This window comes from Stegodyphus dumicola, chromosome 1 (genome assembly GCF_044657685.1).
Source record: "Stegodyphus dumicola isolate Sdum_Otavi_A_Nest chromosome 1, ASM4465768v1".
Classification (NCBI taxonomy): Eukaryota; Metazoa; Arthropoda; class Arachnida; order Araneae; family Eresidae; genus Stegodyphus; species Stegodyphus dumicola.
In genome coordinates, this window is record NC_140768.1 from 91632443 (window position 1) to 91652127 (window position 19685).

At 34.0% G+C, this 19685-nt stretch overlaps 1 protein-coding gene and 1 pseudogene across 1 annotated transcript; one reads left to right on the forward strand and one right to left on the reverse strand.

Moving 5' to 3' along the window:
* Nucleotides 1-13545: 13545 nt before the first annotated feature.
* LOC118191447 (uncharacterized) lies at nt 13546-15346 on the reverse strand. The gene is made up of 2 exons (XM_085810953.1): nt 15341-15346; nt 13546-14070 (listed from the first exon to the last, which is right to left on the reverse strand). Exons 1-2 carry the CDS (start codon nt 15344-15346, stop codon nt 13594-13596), a joined length of 483 nt encoding a protein of 160 aa, XP_085667079.1. The 3' UTR covers nt 13546-13593.
* Nucleotides 15347-15585: 239 nt separating this feature from the next.
* On the forward strand, nt 15586-16905 carry LOC118191448 (adult-specific rigid cuticular protein 15.5 pseudogene; annotated as a pseudogene).
* Nucleotides 16906-19685: the final 2780 nt, after the last annotated feature.

Below are 19685 nucleotides of genomic sequence, written 5' to 3' on the forward strand. Positions count from 1 at the left end.
GCCGAATTCTCGCACAGGTGTGAAATAAATACCAGCACAGAAGAAGGGTGAAAAATAACCCTTTAGTTACTCAAACTAAAATAACAAACAGCACGGACTTCGTGCGTTACAAAAAATATACTTGCAGCGATAACTAACACGTAGACTAGAAAACAAATCAAAAATCTTAAAACTAAACGAGTGCAAGAACGCACTTCAAAGTTACTCCTAGGAGATGGACTCACAGAGATCTAACAGGCGTGATACTAAACTGTTAAGGCCACAAAGGTTTACTCGAGTGACCGCGAAATAACGACGAAACATGCGCTAGGCTAGCGAAACACGCTCTGAATAAACTGAGATAATCACACGTTTAAACAGCACTTCACTTAACTTAAAATTTACATCCTGGCAAGAGAATGTGAGGGGAAGTTTGAGAAGTTGAGAACAGTAAACATAAAATAAATTTGTTATGCAAATTAAGAAAAACCCTACAACTCCACTACGATATTTTATTCTTTAATCTCTCAAAATACTTGGATTTGCTACAGCTATATTGTAGAAACCCTAAGTGGCCATAAAATGAGTCACTCAATCCACGATATCAAGGAAGAAATCTAACTTCACGAGAACATATTTATATGACACACAGACACTAAACATAAATAATTTTTACATATTAAAATACAGGCAGCATACATCTGCCATTCTCATCCCACACATACCTCTTCCAGAGTCCTCAGAAACTCAATTGATCATCTGGAAGAGTTTTTTCTCGTCTCAGCGCCAGTGTCCACCAGTTGAAGAAGCTTCGCATTTCTTGGCACGCTCTCGAATTTTACATTCATGATATATATAATTAAAAATGTTACAAAATTTTAGAATGCATTACATATTTTTGATTTTTTTTTAATATTCTGAAGATATATAAATTTTCCATGATACTCTACATGCATATTCATCTAATATACTACAAAATATTTCGGTATTCCACCTGGATCATATGCATAAATAATCTCTACTGATAAACAATATTTATCGTTAAAAGAGCCCTTTCGAGCAATCATTAAAATCAGAACTCTTCTAGATTATTTTTTTCCGTATCTAAAAAAGTGTTAATATTTTTTTTATGTTTAAACGCTTTTATTAGATTTTGCTTTCTTTTATGTATAGCTATAATTCATGGGCTTGGTCAAAAGTATAATGCAGTATATAATATTTCGCTTACTTCGAAAGAATTCTGTGGTGAATAAAAACCGCATCATATATCATTGAAGCTATGCAATATTTATTCACAGTTTTAATATTTGATGCTTCCACCTTTTAGCTTTATTTGCAGCAACTGCTCTGCTCAGCATACTAATCAATAATTTAAGTTGATTGTTTTCTTTTTATGCCATTTCAAACTTAAGAGCATTTAGGAAAATATGAGAATTCAAATCATGTTCGATCCCAGGCAAACTGGCAGGCTTAATGACTGTTTTTGTGATTTTTTTTAAGTGTAAAATAAATACGAGACAATTGTCTTGAGAAAGCCCTCCACAAAGGCATTCGTGCTTTTAGGCAATTGCTCTCGTGTGATTTGTCATATTCAAACAACCTAATCTAATCAATAGATATCTTATGAGACATTCTGGTTTGTTTCTAAATGATCTTCTTGTTGTACTACAAGCCGTTAACATTTATAATTTTAAATATGTATGAAAACCTCACGCCAGATAGATCCGAATGAGGTTTTTTGGGACATTGATCCAAAAAAAATCTACATTTAAACTATTTTGGATAATGAAAATAAAGACCTGAAATCTTGAATCGAGGAGACCATGATTGGCATAAAGGCAGACAGTTTTGCTAACCATTATACCAGCTTGAGCACCTGATGCATTCCTAAAACATTAATTTGTGTTAAATAATTTTGTGGCCTTATGCGTAACCGCATGCTTTCTTGAAATTAACGTTTACTACGGCTAATTGTGATCTTCGTCAAATTAACATAACTTTTAAACACATGCTTGACTTTCGATTGCTTCAAGTTACCTTAATTTCTGTAGGAAGCCGTGTTATTTTAATTCAGTAAATATAAAAACCTATTCTCCGTTCTCTCCTACATGCTGCATAAAATACAGTATCTTACTATTTTTACCGTCAAAAACACGACTTAAATCTGAACATATATTATTTATCAACACTTTGAAACAACAAAGAATACAATGACGGGTGTTCGTTGTATTTGCGAGGAATGGCAACGATTTCTTGTCAGTTTCTATGTATCTAACATATTATTGCAACACATCCAACTTATGACGTTACTTTTTCTATGTTCTTCATTGTTTTTCGGCATCTGTGGAGTTCTGGTATTGCTTTCGTAAATAACTGCGCCATGAGAATTCGAATGAAAGAATTCCAGCTCGGAGCTATCTTTGACAACCGTATAATAGAATGAATGATACATCCCACAGATATCCTAAACAATACCGCAATAGAATGCTATGTTACTGATTCAATATAAGTGCATTCAGGAAACAAGTGGCGTAACTACTCTGCTTTATATGAAATCGGGTTTAAATATACACACACACACACACACACATATATATATATATATATCTGAGTTTGTGAAGTTCTAAAGCTGTTAATTTTCAGCGTATTTTAAATAGTTAAAAGCATAGAAGTTTTGGTCTTTGCATGTCCTTTTCCCAACGGAAGACGTTGTTCTTACTATATAAATAATTTTTAGAAGGCTTTCGGAGCCGTTTACTTAATGTTTAAAGTATAAAGAGTATTTTTAATGTTCTGTCTGATAGCCTGACTTTTGTCAATCCTCTGGGGAAAGTCCCCGGACACACTGCTATTACTTACAGGATGGAAAATCATGTTATCCTTCTTTTGATCGAACCCAAACTTTGAAGCCTAACTTCTGGACTATCAAGATTTTCATGACAGAAGGGTATTTTCTTAAATTTTCACGGGTATTGGTTTTCATTACTTTCCATCGATGTAAAATATGGATGAAAAGTTGTGGAAATCCATCAATCGTGCTGGGTTTGCGCTTAAAAAGAGCTCTTTATCCACCCAAGAGATTAAACGCATAATAGTCCATCTGTTTAAAATTTGCAGGCATACGTTGAAAAGGTGCATATGCCACACCTGTATCAGTTTTTATATTCTCAAAGAATGCAGTGATATTTTTCGAAATATGTATTCTCTCTCTCTCTCTCTTTTTTTTTTTTTTTCGATGGAATTTCTTTCTTTATAACTGGGATAAAAAAAATAGATTTTCATTTGTAAATATCGGACTAAATCAGATAAGCTCTGATTTTAACATTTTTTTTAATCTTCTTATTTTTAAATCTACATTGTGAAAGAATCATGAGATAATCATAAAATCCTTAGTGCAATTTTATTTGCGTTGACAGAACCAGGTTTGTAAATATTTTTTGTTCATGTTCGATAATAAATAATTTTTTTTCAGTCATTTAGGTAAACACATACTTCATCAAGGTCACAGTGTATTTGCGTTTATTTCATGCTAAATAATTTTTATTGCGGTTTCCATAATTATTCTGCTTTGACCCACATGCTTCAGCAAAAATTAGTGATTATTATGTCTTTCAGGTTTTTTAAGTTATAAATCTTGGTTTATAATTGTATTTATCGTTGCTACAGATGTATTTAAAAACTTTCCAAATGATTTCTGCGCAGACGGGTTTTCTCTTGTTACCAACTATTTAAATTTAGAAACATTAGAAACAGTACACATCTTTTTCGGGTATTCGTTTGGAGACTTCTTTCCATATATAAGCAGTGATTGACAATTTTTTTCCTTTCCAATTACTAATGCTGATTATTTTACCCTTAGAAATTTTACTATCATGCATTTCACGTTTTGAATTATGGAAGAACATTTCTCTTCAGAAAGGGCAAAAACATATCCTTCAATCTACAGCTTGTTTACATGCGACATTTTGGAAGAATAATAAATTTGGATGTAGCAGATGATATTTCTCATTTCAAGTAATAAGGTCTCACCAGCAATGTTTATTCCCAAATATTTGCTTTCTTAAATTCTTTATCGAAATTGTTCTAAACATATGTAAACACACCCTCTAGAGGTGCTTGTTGCACAAGTGGGTTCCTGTGTAATTCAAAATGTAACCAATTATTGAGGACATTATGGCACAGTTTTAGAATGTGCTTTACACAAAGCCATTTTCTTAATTATAATAAAACTTTTAAACCATTTAACTGATTATTTGTCCCCTATTTATTTTTCATTTATTCTGTTAAATATTTTATTAATTGATTGATTCTGTCAACTTGACGTTTTAGTTATCAAAAGTAATTAAACCCCATTAGGTTTTTAAATTGTCAAAATGAATCAATAAATAAATACCCTTAAAAATTTAGTATATTTTATTTACGATCCGTTGATTAATATACAAAATTACTGATAACTGTATGGAATAAAATTACAGCATGTTTTCCAACTAGTACCATTTAGTGTTACTAAGTTACTGTTTGAGAATATTAGATGCAGATTATTTAAATAATCTGAAGATTAATTAGTTAATGTAAGAAACGAAAGTTTTTACTCCCGACGTCGAGAAAACAAAGTTTCCCTGTGGGGCTGTGACCTTAGAATAATGAAAGTCACTGTGGGTCTGATGACATTTTGCAATTAAGCTTAACATGCAAAAGTAATTTCTATAAAACCAGCTTTTTATTAAAATGTTTGGATTATTGTTAAATGACATATTATTTTAATGTCACTTCTTATAATATAGACAGAGAACCTAATGCTGAAATCAACATAAAAAACAAAATAAGTGAATACTCAATATTAGTAATAATAGTCATAACGTCATATTTAAATTATTTTTGTACAATAATGAAGTAAAAAACTTAAATATTAATTCCTATTATATCGAAATGCCATATTTAAGCCGCTTGCATTGCCTGCAACATTTCTAAGTAGTGAACCCGTCGGTACAGCTCCTTTGTTGCAACTCTGCAAAGCCTAAGACATTTGTGTTTGAAACGTTATCAGAAAACTCCGCGGTATAAAAAGAAGTATGTTGCAATTCGCAATGTATTTCTCTTTCGAATTTAATAAGCGCATTCAGTGAATTAAAAGAAATGTGTTGCCACTGCTCGTATAATATTTTTATCTTCCATGACAGTGTACTTTCGTTCAGCAAAGCGTAATATGTATTTTCTCTTTCAGATTTATTCTATTATTTATTAATATACTTTAAAAGCAATAAACCCAGATTAATTTCATTTATTTTTAATTAACAACTGGAGCCGTAACACTAGTTGGATTCTTTAAAATCATTATATGGTGGAGTAAAAATAAACATAATGTGGAGGTAACAGTAAAAATAAACATAATAAGATAACGAATTTATAAATATAAAATCATGAAAAGTATTTTAAGAATGAAACCTTGTATTAAAAAATAGGAATTGGAACTATTACCCTGTAAGAATTTATATTGAGAGCATTAACGAGAACTGAAATATTTTTATGGTTGTTTAATATCTCGAGTGACTTTACGTACCACCAACAAACCAGGGCTCCGACTCTGACTCCGACTCCCTCATACATATATATTATTCAGTCTCAATTCTTCTTGTTTTGACGAAACACGTTATGGAATTAGCTGGATTCGAAGCACATTGTGCATTTCCCTTGAAAAGTCCGTAATGAGATTTGAATTAGGCTAATTTACCATATACCGCTTCTTAGTCATTTTGCTAGTGTTTTAAATAATTTTTGTGTTTATTTTAAAATGTTTTAGAATTGTTTAAATTTTCATTAAAATTTTTTAACATTCAAATTTGATTTGAGTTTTACATTAACTTTTTGTTTGTCAGTTTTCTTGTTAAGTATTTCATACTTCTTGTATTTAAACTTTTTGTAATTGCAATTTATTTTTATATAGTGTTAAAAAAATTTTACATAGGAACCACAGTATCACATTTGCTTTTCAGCAATAGCATGAAGAATTTCCTTTTTACCTTGTTTTCAAATTTTGCAGCTCAATACGCAAAATTATTGATCGCACAGATCTTTTTCAGTTTGTTCTCTTTCTTCCATTATATATATATATATAAATTTGAATTTAACAAATATTCTCAATTCGTATAAAGCTAATATAACTTTAAAATTTAATTAAGAAATTTTTAATTTCAAAAATAAAAATAAAAATAAAATTAATTATTGCTGCGAACTAATTTACAATATCATTTAAATGCTTGTAGGGTTTATATTTATTTTAACTAAAATTTATTTTAAGTTATCTTTCCTGTCAAGCCTTTACTTTCCCCTAGAATTGCCAATGCTATGGTATGCAAATTGTAGTAGAGCGCGCAGTATATTCAAATTTAGTAGAAGTAAAAAGAGTTTAAATAGAAGGAAAACGAGATTGTAGGTGCGCTTCTTGAATCGCGAAAGGGAAGGTTGCTAGGTAGAAATTTACGAACCGCGCGTGTCGGCCTGTGTGCCTATCCCGGCAGATTTTGTTGGATCTCTCAACTGTTTAATTAGTAAGCTCGCTGAATCTCAGCGGTATTGTAGAACGCGGTTAGGTTAGTTAAGATCTCAGAGCCTCGTGGATAGTGATCTCGCTATTTATTCATCCAGTCATTATTTTTTCAGTTTTACATTCTGTTTCAGTTAAACCGCCGGGTCGGCGTAGTTTGTGAGCGTCAAGTGGACGCAGCTGTTATTTTAAAAGTTGAATAAAAAGGTCTTTAAACCCTTCTTACGTGTCTGTGTAAATTCAAACTTCGTAGCAGTCACTACCACAATTGGTGACAAGTTGGGGGCCACACGATATTACATTGGCGCCCGAACATCTTTCGAACTCAGATGGCCGATAATTGGATTGGAGCTCCTTTACAACTCCAACAGCAAGAAATGGTGAACCAGTTAGAAGGGTTTGGATACTTGGTCCAAACTATGAGAGCATCTATCAAGCCAACCGTCAATTTCGACGGAAAAAATTCGGTGGCGATATTCTTAGAAGGCCTCGAAAATCATTTCCAGTTATATCCTGTGCCCGAAAGGCAAAACGTTGCCATTACCCCGTCTGTACTAAGAGAACAGGCCTCACTATGGTGGAAGAGTATAGGGAAATTTTTATTAGGAGAATTCGGAGGCCAAGCATATACCTTTGAAAATTTAAAGCATCATTATTAAAGGCCTTCCCCATAGTGAAAGATCGAGAAAAGCTAGAACCCGAACTTTATTGTTTTTATCAACGTAATATTGAAGATTTGACGGACTTTATTCTGCGAAAAGTTAATCTGACAGACATGCTAAACGGAAAGAAACCCGACAAGGAGATAATTGAAATAATTTTACCAAGATTGCTACCTGCTGTCCAAGATTACTTGGAAATCCGAAATCCAAGCACCTTGCAGGAACTCTTCGAGTTGGCGGTCAAGTTCCAAAACCGAAAAATAGCGGAAAAATCTAGAGGGGCATCGTATTCCCAAAGTCCCTAAAGACAATTCTCAAATCAACAGACCGGTAACACAAATCACTCTTATGGGGGAAAGAGTTATCAAGCCAACTCATCGAAGCACAAAGGTCAAGGCACAAAAAGGAAATTCGAAAAAAAAACCGTCCGCCTACCCAAAAGACTGAAGTTGAAAAGAAAGCTTTAAACGATTAGAGGGGCCTGTAAAAGCAAGCGTCCAGACCACTGAAGTTTCGCAAAAACCCTCAAGAAGATACCTAAACACGGTCGTGGGAAAGAATTCACAGTTACCAGTCATCCATGTCCTGGTTGGCGATGTACCGATGGAAGCCCTCATTGATACAGGGGCAGAAGGCAATTTTATGAGTGATAAATTTTTCAATAAGAATTTTAATAGGTTACAGTTATTTAAAAATAAAAACACAGAAATTATAGCCGCCCAAGGAAAAACCTGTCAATGTATTAAGAATACAGATAAATGACGAGAACCTTAAAGTATTAATTTTTGTGGTGAAAAATTTACAGAATCCAGTCATTTTAGGCATGGAGTTCTTAAAGGCCGCGAAAGCCAAGCTCAATTTTCAGGATAATTCGATCATGCTGGAAATGGATCGGAGGGTGGTGGAGCCGGTGAAAGAACCTTAGGTAGATTTGAGCCATTTGAGCGTACAGGAAAGCCAAGCCATCCAGCAAGTGGTGAGTACTTTTTCAAACTTGGTTTCAGAACGGCCTGGTAACTGTCAAATTGTAACACATGATATACAACTAACTACCGATAAACCCTGTAGGGCTAAACCCTACTGGTATGATCAACAGAAAGAACACATTAAAGAAATGCTGCAGAACCAGATAATAACGCCCATAAATAGTGAGTACGCGAGTCCAGTCGTACTATGTAGGAAAAAGAACGATTTCCCTTCTTCAAATAAAAGGGCTTGGAGGCTTGCTATCGATTACAGAAAACTCAATAGTATTACTAAATTCCCGGTTTACACTTTGACGGTGATTGAGGAAATTATTAGAAAGATTAAGTCAGCGAGATATATGACTACGTTGGACTTAACGTCTGGCTACTATCAAATAGCTATGAAACCAGAAGATATACATAAAACCACGTTTATCACAAAATCGGGCGCTTATGCATTTTTACGCATGCCCTCTGAGCTGTGTGGGGTCCCGTCAACATTCGAGAGAGCTATGGACATTGTTCTAACGCCTGTCCTAGGAAAATCGACTTTAATTTATCTAGATGATATAATTAAAACGATTAGTACGTTGGAGCAACATATTAAAGGACTTGGAAGAGGTTTTTAAATTATAAAAAGAGGCCGGTCCTACAATTAACGCATCGAAATGCAAGTTCGCGACAAAAGAACCTAAATACCTGGGTTATAAAATTTCGCAAAAGGGTATAGCAAATCAGGTTTCAAAAATAAAACCATCAGGAATTTCCCACCTCCCAATACCGCCAAGAAATTTTCTTCTTTCCTCGGGTTATGTTCTTATTACCGGTCGTTCATAAAACATTTCGCTGATATTGTTGAACCGTTGTTAGTAATTAAAAGAAAAAAGTAAGTTTACGTGGACAGCAGAAGCAAATACAGCTTTTGAAAAGTTAAAAGAAGCACTCATCAATGCCCCTGTTTTGAAATTCCCTGAAGGGGACAAAAACCTCGAAATTACAGCCGACGCGTCGGACTATGACGTAGGTGCGGTTCTCATGCAGAATGGGTATCCTTTGGCATTTTTTAGTAAAACCTTAAATTCTACTCAAAGGAATTATACAGCTACGGAGAGAGAAACATTAGCCGTATTAATGGCTGTACACAAATTTCGAGTTTATTTCGGCAAAGAGCCAGTAACAGTCTTTTCGGATCATGCGGCTGTTCGTAGACTTTACTCGGGGTAAAACCTAACGCCCAGTTTAATAAGATGGGCTTTAAAATTTCAAGAATATAATCTAATAATTACGTATAAACCAGGAAAAGAAAATAATGTCGCTGACTCACTATCCCGAATAAAACTGGACGATGAAGGGAATGAACTCAAATGCGCTGTGTTGACTTCTAAAATTTTAGATTCTAGAGAAACAATTATTGCTGAATTCAAAGCTGATCCTGAATTTGGAAGTATTTATGCTTATTTAAAAGACCCCGAAATCTTTGAACATACAGATGTCGCCGCAATAAGAAGTAGAGCAGAAAACTATGAAATAATAGATAATTTATTATTTTATACGAAAACAACAAACGAAAATCTTGAGTACAAACCAGTCATCCCAGCCTCGCTTCGATTAAGCATTTTGAAGGAATTACACGACGCGAAAACAGCGGGTCATTTAGGGGTCAGAAAGACTTTAAAAAGGTTACGCGAGGCGGTATATTTCCCGCAATTATACAAAATAGTAACGGCGTATGCCAGGTGTTGCAATCAATGTCAGTTAATAAATGATATTAATTACAGCCCGGCCGGGTACTTAAATAGCATTCGTGCTACATTTCCGAATGAAATTTTAGGCATAGATCTTCTTGGTCCTTTACCCCAGAGTGAGTTAAATAAAAATCGTTTTCTTTTAGTAATTGTAGATCATTTTTCAAAGTGGACAGAAATTGTTGCACTTAAACGCGCATCAGCCAAAACAGTTGCAGATGCTTTTTTACACAGGTACATACACAGGTAAAATACGGTGCACAGATAAAAGTCATTAGCGATAACGGTAAACAATTCGTTAGCCAAAATTTTGAAAACATTTGCTCTGGACTTGGCATACGCTACATCAAAATGGTTCCGTATAGACGACAGGCAAACATCGCAGAAAGAGTTAATAAAAATATTGTAAAAATAATTCGAAGCTATGTTAGCACACATCACAAGCACTGGGATGGCTACATAAATGAGTTAGCTTATGCTTTAAGAACAGCAAATCATGATACTACTGGAAAAACTCCAATAGAATTATTTTGGGACGTAAGTTAATTACGCCACTAGATAAATTATTCCTTGTGCAACAAAAGGAATTAGAATTCAAACAAAAAGATATACAGAAACTTATTGATCACGCGGTTAAAAGCTCGGATACGGCAAGAAATAAGCAGAAACTTTACTATGATCGAAAATGCCGTGAACCAGATTTTAAAGTAGGGGATAAAGTCTTAAAGCGGAAATTTTTTTTATCAAGTGCCCCAGACAATTTCACTGCAAAATTGGCTCCGAAATTTGAAAGCCCCTATGTAATACAGGAAATCAAGAGAGTCGTATTGTACCTTAAGAACGAGAGAGGGGAAACCTGTGAAGCAAGTCCCGACCAGGTGAAAAAATATTATAATCAAAATGATTTCGTAATCCTTAAAAGTTTCTTCCAGGCCTCAAGTGCAAAAGAAGTGGAAATCCCAGAATTAACGCCGGCCGCTCCACCACCCAAGAAGCAGAGAAAAGAAGAGGAACCTAGCCCTTCTGCAAATCATTCTATGGTCCCGAAAAGAAGGAAAGAGTTTGGTCAGACTCCAGCAGTCAAGAAATGCAGGAAATCAACGCCGCCTCGAAAAGAATCTTTGGTAGACAACAACAGGAAAAGACCAGGTACAACATCCCGCAGCAGAAAATCTGTGTCGAGGAAACCACTTCCAGGGCCAGATAGTCAGAAACAAACAAGGCCGCCGTTCATGAGAAGAAAGAGACAGTAAGAGGAACGAAAAGATTGGGACTAGCAGAAAACATTCAGGCAGGAATCCAGACCGGAGGCCGCCAAGACCAGCTGTCCAGGGGCCGGGCCAAGCGGAAAAGACAGGAACCCGAAGACTACCACCCCAAAAGGCCGTCGTACACAGGACGAAAGAGGAGAGTGACCATGGAGGAAATTGGAAGAAATAAAAAAAAGGAGGTCAATTTCCATGAATTCTGTAACTTGGGATCAATTCTGCCAGAAGCGGAGTTCCAAGCATCGAAAAGTCAAAGATAAGTTAAAATCTTCTATGAATTTTTCTTTTGTTCTGAACTATTACGTGTAAATACGAAGTTCTATGTGTTGACGGAAGTCAATTTGTCTCGGTTGAGACTTAGTTTTGTTTTACTGTATTTAGCTAAAGCAAAAGCATTATTTTCTTGAAGTGTAATATCTAAGAACAAGTAGTTCATGTTGGTCGAAAGACTAGTTCTGTTATGTTAAAGCCAAAATTTGGCCGATTCGTACTGTTGTATTAATGGAAAATTTAGTTTCAGTGCCACCAACTTGGCGAAGAAAGCGTGAAGTAAAATTTTATTTTCTCTTGTTCATCTTATTGTAAATTGTAAAAATCATATGTATTAGAATTTTGTAAATATAAGTAAATACTTTAAAGTTACGTAAAAGTAGAATTTATTCCAGAAGCATAACATTTTAGATGCTAAAGCTCGGATAAAAGTAAATGTCAGATACTAAAGTCAGAAACTTAGTGGTCTGGTTTAGTGGTCTGGTCACGTGCAGTTGCTCTGCGAACATATCGAACGTATGGATGGTGAAACGACAAGTCGGCAGCTAGCAGTGTGTCGTCGACAGCGCATTGATTTCAGAGGAGAGAGGAGATTGCTGCTCATTGTTCGCTGTGATGTGATCGAAGAGCTACAATCGCCGAAATCAGCACCAGGTCCAACAGTGGCGACCCTGACAGTGTTTCGCAACACATTGTTCAGAGTATATTGCTGCGTATGGGCCTACGCTGCCGGAGGTCGAAGCATATCCCTGCACAGACCGCACGCCATTGCCAGCTGCGACTGAAATGGACCAAGAAACATTGGAAGTGGACATTAGAAGACTGGAAGCAAGTTGCATGGTCCGACAAATCGCATTTTCTGGTCCATCACATCGACGGATTTCTAAACGATCTAATACGCTGATTTCTAAACGAATCCCTGGCTCCCGGATGCAGAGTTGGACGGAGACAAGCCGGTGACGGGGGTATTATGGTGCGTACAATGATTTCATGGAGCATATTAGGACACATAATGCCATAGAACAATCCTTAAGGTCTGTATGCTATATGAACATCGTTGCAGACCAGGTTCACCCACCCATCACAGCGTTATTTCCGGCGGCGGATGCTTTTTACCAGCAGGATAATGATCGATGTCATAAGGGTTTAACCGTCAGGGAGTGGCTCGATGAACATTCCAGTGACTTCACATTCGCCTGACATTAATCCAATAGAGCATTTGTGATCTTTCCAGGAAAACCAAATTCGTGTTGCGACGCTACTCCCTAGCAATGTGCAGAAATTCCAGGACCAGTTGGTGAGCGCTTGGTGCCAGATACCTCAGACTACGTATCGGCATCTTGTGGAGTCAATGCTAAGCAGGATGCTGGCAGTTTTGAGGGCTAAAGGTGGTCCAATATGTTATTAATAGGGTGGTCATAATGCAATGTCTCTTCGGTATATATATATCATATGTATAGCATATATATTTAGATGTCTTTAAATTTCAATAAAATGTACAGATTTGCCTAATTTAATTTACGAGTGTGTGATTAAGTATATTATTTTTCTGATTATAATTAATGTTTGTGAGCACCATGATTTTTCTTTCGTCGTGTATTCAATACCTTTTTCACAAAATAACAAATTGAGCGGTATTAAAACTTAAAAGTAAATTTATAAATCAAAGTTAGGCTGTTGTTTCCATTATATTTTAATTATGTGACAAATGCTTTCATACTAAATTTCAATAAGTTTTTTTTTTCTTTTCTTCTCTATTTTGGATAACAACATTGTAAAATCTAACTTTACTTAAAAACAGTGATAAATAATCTCTAACCTAATTTGCCAAAAAATATGAAGCTCACATACTGATACTAATAGCTTCAGAAGGTAAGAAGTAATTTGACTTTTCCTATAACTTGATCATAGTGGATTTTCAAAACTGCCTAATACATCAAAGTGTTTTTCATGAAATAAGAAATGAAATTCGCAACCTGATTCCATAAAAAATTTCAAACTAAAAATAAATCTTCTAATATAAATGATAATCGTTAATTACGGAAGCTCTAAGTAAATAAAAGGAACGAAAATATCTAGAACACATCTAGGTAATTTATTGTAACATGATTAATAACTTAATTTAGAATATTTATAAATAAACTCGTAGCATAAGATTTTTTACAAGATTGCCTTGCCATGTCCACCTCCAAGAGCCAGGTTTCCAGCTCCCAGACCGAGAAGCCCGTTGTCATTAGCAAGGCGGGGAACAGCGATTCCGTGGCCTACTACACCGGTACCGAGAAGACCGTTACTGATCAATCCGTTTCCATAAGCGAGAGGAGCGGCAGAAACTCCGTGACCAGCAAGACCCAGTGGTGCAGCAGCCACAGCGACAGGGGCAGCAGCCAAGGCGACGGGAGCAGCAGCAGTTCCAACAGGAGTGACGTGGTTGATGGTAGTTCTGGAGGAGGAGACTGCTGGAACGTTAGCTTTTCCAACAAAGGCTGATGCACTACCTAATCCATACCCGGCTCTATATCCATACCCGGCTCCCAATCCATATCCGGCTCCATACCCATACCCAGCTCCCACTCCATATCCGGCTCCAATAAGACTAGCTTGTGCAGCTGCAAGGGCAGCGAAGAGAACAACGACCTGGATAAAGGAAAAAATATGTTTAAATATGTAAAATATGTTAATATAAAAAAATAGTGTGTGTATAATTATTATATAATGAATCTGAATTGATATATTTTGTGCATTTTTGCTATTCGGTGTAATTTTACATCACGACATGAATTGTCGTGTTAGTGTGAATGTTGTGTAAACAGTTGAAATTTCTATCAAATACAAAATAAGTAAAGAAAACAATATCAGGTGATAAGTTTTTCATTTTATATAAAATTAAGGTGCAATAATAATGGTTATTAGGTAATATGTGGTGAAGAAAACTTTAAAGTCATTTTTCTCAAAACATGATTTTTCATTATTGCGCTCATCATAACAATTGAAAGATTCAATATATTTTAATGAAAGTTGTATCACAGATACAATATGTAATTTGCTACAACCTGAACCTAAAATTTGCAATTTCCATTTGTATTTTGTTATTTTTCTGGGTTCTCAAAGTAATAAAAAGTATGCTATTTTCAGTAACATAAAACCACTGTTTTTAAAAAATATAAAATTCATATATATTTAAAATTTTAAAGGTTCAAAATTATAATAAGGCTATAATAAATATATTACAGGTGAAAATATTTTGAAAAAGCATATAATTTAAGAGTAATCTTGCGCGCAAGCTGATATTACATTTTCAGATTACATACAGTGCCATATAGTTTTCAGCATTATTAAATAATTTTTTTTTCTATTTTATAAGCTTAGTCAGATTTTTAGATATAGTATTTTAAGTGTCTTCTATAAAAAATTTATTTGTTTCCTGTTTATATGTTATGAGATACAGTAGTTTGAAATGGTCCAATTTACTCGACGTTTTAGCCTTTTAAGGGAGGTATGACCCCTTAAATTATGTAAACAATTAAGTAATTATTACATGTTTTAAATATCAGTTAAACTGTACCGATATTGATTAATTTGTCGGTTTTCACTAACAGCTAAATTTGAAAGATATTTGCTCATCATTTATCAATAAGCAGGAGGTATATTTTTCAGATTTATCAATCGAAGTCTTAATATCGTAATAATTAATAAAAGATTAAATTTATAAAGTAACTACAAATACACTCAAAATTTGAAACATTTTGAATGAAAACGCTTTATAAAATTTGCGCAAATTATTTTTTTTCTCGAGCGCTGAATAATAATTCATAAAATATAACCTACAACAGATATTGCATCCTATTCCAATACAGTTAGAACGAAAAATCGAATTCTGCATGTCACCACGACTCTTAATTTTTACTAGCATTATCTACACCATGCAATATTTAAATGTGTAATCATGAGAAGATTTTTATTCAAGATAATTCTAACTACTAGTGTGTTAAATGTACATATGTTTTGAAATTTTCCATTTTCAATATTGGCGGGTTTATTATCTTACACTATGTGATTATTGATTAATGGTTTGTTCAATAAGTACAGTCTGGTAATAAATAGAGTAATACACAATTTTCAGAAAATTCTCTCCGTAATTTCTGACAGAAGATGAGAGGTAAAGGTTTCATGGATTCCACTCCTTCACTCGGGACTCGGACTAGACCTTGTTTCCATGTATTTTGTCTGAATCAAATAACTCCTTCTAACTCAGCTTTTGATAAAAGTTTAGTTTCAGATATCATTAGTTGGTCTCAGATATTTGGTTAACGCAATATATTATAAAATTTGCAATTCTCTATTAAAGGAAAAAAATTCGTGCGTTAATGTATATTAGCTCAAGATATAAATTATAATTATCAAACAATCATAAATCTTTCTTCGAAAAATATAAAAAGATAATTAAATGTTCTTTATAATTAACATATTTATTAAAAATTAAATAATAAAAGGTGAGGTTTATTTCCAAATCATGGTACCTTTTTAAACTTTTCGATTACTGAGACTTCACGTCTCGATAAGAAATTAATTCAGAGAATTTATATAAGGTATTACATCTTACTCTATTGAAATTTGTTTTGGTTTCTAATTCTTTTGATATCAACAATATCACTCGAACAATAGTATCAGAAATAGTACTCAAACATCACAAAGTTCTAATGCTTGGTGATTATTCACATTAACTTATTCTCTGAACATGAAAATAGTCTTAAACTGAAAATGTATATCATTGTTTTGACGTAAAGTCAGCTAAACTTTTATTTTTGATAAAATGGCATGTAAGATTTCATATTATTCATTTCAAACTCATTCGTTTCTAGTTTGATTCGTTAAATTTTTAAACAGTTTGTTTTTATCTCTTTTAAAAGAATTTCAGTATATTAAAAGAATAATTACTTTTATTTTAGGCTTATGGAAACTATGCTTTCAATTATGACATCGTTGACAAACTCGGAGCTTCCAACTCCCGATCTGAAGTAGGTGACGGTTATGGAAACAAGAAGGGAGCCTACACCATCCACGACATCGACGGCAGAGCCAGACGCGTAGACTACGTGGCTGATAAACTTGGATTCCGTGCTGCCGTCAAGACCAACGAGCCAGGAACCGCTGCCAGCACCCCAGCAGCAGCCCTCATCGCTAGTCCTTACCCTGGACCATCTGTCGATCACATTGCCCCTGTTTCCACTGCAGTCTATGGACACGCTGTTGCCGCTCCAGTTGTAGCTGCTGCTGCTCCTGTTGCATATGGAGGTGTCATTGGACATGGACCAGCTATGGGGTATGGGTATGGTCTGGGGTATGGATACGGAGCTGGTATTGGAAAGGCTATAATCCATTAAAACATAAATTTTCTGATTTCCCCCGAAGTCTAATTTATAATTATTGTAAATCGTAATTATGTTATGGTGAATAAATCATTTTATATCTGATAAATGAAGAATGTGTAATTTCAAGAATAGAGTTTTATAAATGCTTTCTGAAAAGATAAAGTTGCCAGTACTGTTGGGTATGATATACGAATTGCATCTTTATTACACTTTAGACATGCAATAAGTTTGCAGTTAATGCATTTAAGTATTGAGGCACAAAAGCTGCCCTCTAAAAAATTTTCATTTGTACATAACGTAGCTTACAGATTTACAGACATACTTCAGTAATTATACAATTGTTAAAATGAAAGGAAATTATAATATTTTAAAAAATGAATTGAATTTTCTGATGGAAATTTTTCACTTGTGTTCGTTATTAAAATTGTACCTATCAAGATTTAAGTTATAGCTAAACTTTATTTCTTACACATTCCTTAGAACAGCATTGCATAGAGATATAGCAAATAGATCGTTCATATATATTATGATTTAATACTCAATAAAAGCTTAACAAAGTTTAAGAATGGAGTCCATATATATCATGAAATATTATCATCATTCATTATCAATACGACCATGGTCATAAATGTTATCAGCATGGTCCATGGACTCTCTGTATCAGTAAGTAGGAATTCAAAACAAAGTTATCGTTTCCTGTGACAAAGGTCTCTTTTGGGTAGCAGTTATTGGATCTGATGATGACAATTTCAGTACGTTGGCACTTTTATTGTCTAGAAGTTTATTTTATACCAGGTATATATCTCAAATAAACTTCGATTTTAGACAACAAATTCTATAATTTTACACGTAACAGCTAGAAATTCAATTAAAATATTTGAAAAATTTTTAAAAATCTGAAAATTTTCTGATTTTAAACTACGTCTATTGCGGCCTTTGTTTAACGTTTTGTGTGCTATATTTATTCATTAAATATCATGTTCTTCGTACTCAAACCATAAAATTAAGTTCAACAGCAATATGGCAAAATAATTTTAAAATGAGTATACCTTTGGAATTTCCAATTCAGAGTCTCGCGCGCTGGAGATATATTTTTTTCTGTACAATGTTGCCATTGCTCGCTTTGAAATCGTTTAGTTTTTTAATCAAAAAATCGTTGAAGTGTTACAAAATATGAAATCGTTAATAAAACAAATTCGAATTCAAATTAGGGCTTCCACATGCCCATATTCTATGGAAAATTACGTTATTAAAATTTTGATGGCTCTAGGTACCGTTGTTTTATCACATTGCGAGAAACATACATACATTCATGCAGATTCTTCATTATTTATTTTTTTAAATATAATACAGGGCGAAAATATTTGGTGGCAAAAATCTGAAATGTGAATCGACGCAAAATGCCAAAACGAAATTAGCAGTCCTTCTGGGCAAATTGTATCTTTGGACTAATAACTATACAGTCAAGATCCGTTTACCTTATAATTCATATGGATAAGCTATTTAAACCTGTTTTTAAATAAAAATTTATCAGTTTTTATTTTATTCATCATTTTGATAGCTTTTTTTTACCATGTGTGTGGACTTTAAATTCCAGTGTATGAAACAGTTAATGAAAACTCACAACATCTCACAGCATCGCAAACAAACATAATAGATTGAAATTCTCAATCCTTAAGTGCTTGTTTTGGATTTCCTTCTAAAAACTGACATACTTCAATTCTTGATTCGTATAGCCTCTAATTTAGTTATTTAGCCTAAAACTCATAAGCTGATCATATATGTTATGCGATTTTCTTAGGTTATTCATGTTTTCGTGTCCGCTACTTGCAGGTGTCTCCATTAACATTATGGTACACAAAATCGGAGTAATACTCGGCTTGCTATACGTTGTCTAACTCCTAAAAGTTTTGTTCATATGTGTTATGTCTGGCATTCCCTCGTAAACTTCGCTTGTAAATAGTTTTGAAGTTAACATTACCTCTGTCATTGCCACATTTTGGTTACATAACAAGTTACAAGAATTGCATAATAGCGTTATGGTTAATAACGGCAATGATTACATAACAACGCTTTGCTTTGTGTTATTGCTAAATATCGGTTAATAACCACTATGTTAATAATTGCCATATAAACCTCTTTAGTAAATACATTTATCATGTCTACATTATTTGACATTGGTTGTCATCTACTACCTCCAAATATTTGTTGTAAAAGAATCTAAGGATTAAGGAAACTATTTTCTATACAGCAGATTGCTTCATTCGTGATGTTCAGGTTTTCTCAGGGATCCTTTCTTGGTTTTCCCCAACAGAAGTTAAATTTTCAAAGAAAATTCTCCCAAAAGCATTTCTTCCTTGGTTAGACAGCTCTAGCATACTTTATGCGGTATTCGACTAAACAAACGATATTTGAGCTGTTAGATTATAAACTGGGTGTGTGTTTACCCATCTACCTTTAATTTCAATTAGTAGACATAGTCTTTCGAGTCCTCTATCAATGATGATATTATAGTATGTAAAGGTTTATAACTGGAGATGTCTAGAATAACCATTTTTAATTTCTTCAATTTTTACGGACTTGCATCAGTAGAAATTTCCCCATTTTCCTATCTTAATAAGTTCTGTTAAACAGAGTAAAGTATGTTTGGTAATATACGTCAGCAGCAAAAGCCATTACATTTATCAGAACTTTCTGAAAAAGCTTCCTTTGAGCTGTCTTGATTTTTTCTTCTCCAGACATAACAATAATTGTTAATAGTTTGATTTAGAAGTCTGTCTATAAGAGAGTTGTTGCCCGGATTTCCTTCTTTTCTTTGCTTTTTGTAATGAGTTTTCGAAAAAAAGACTTCCTAAACTCACTTTGTTATCTATAAAAATA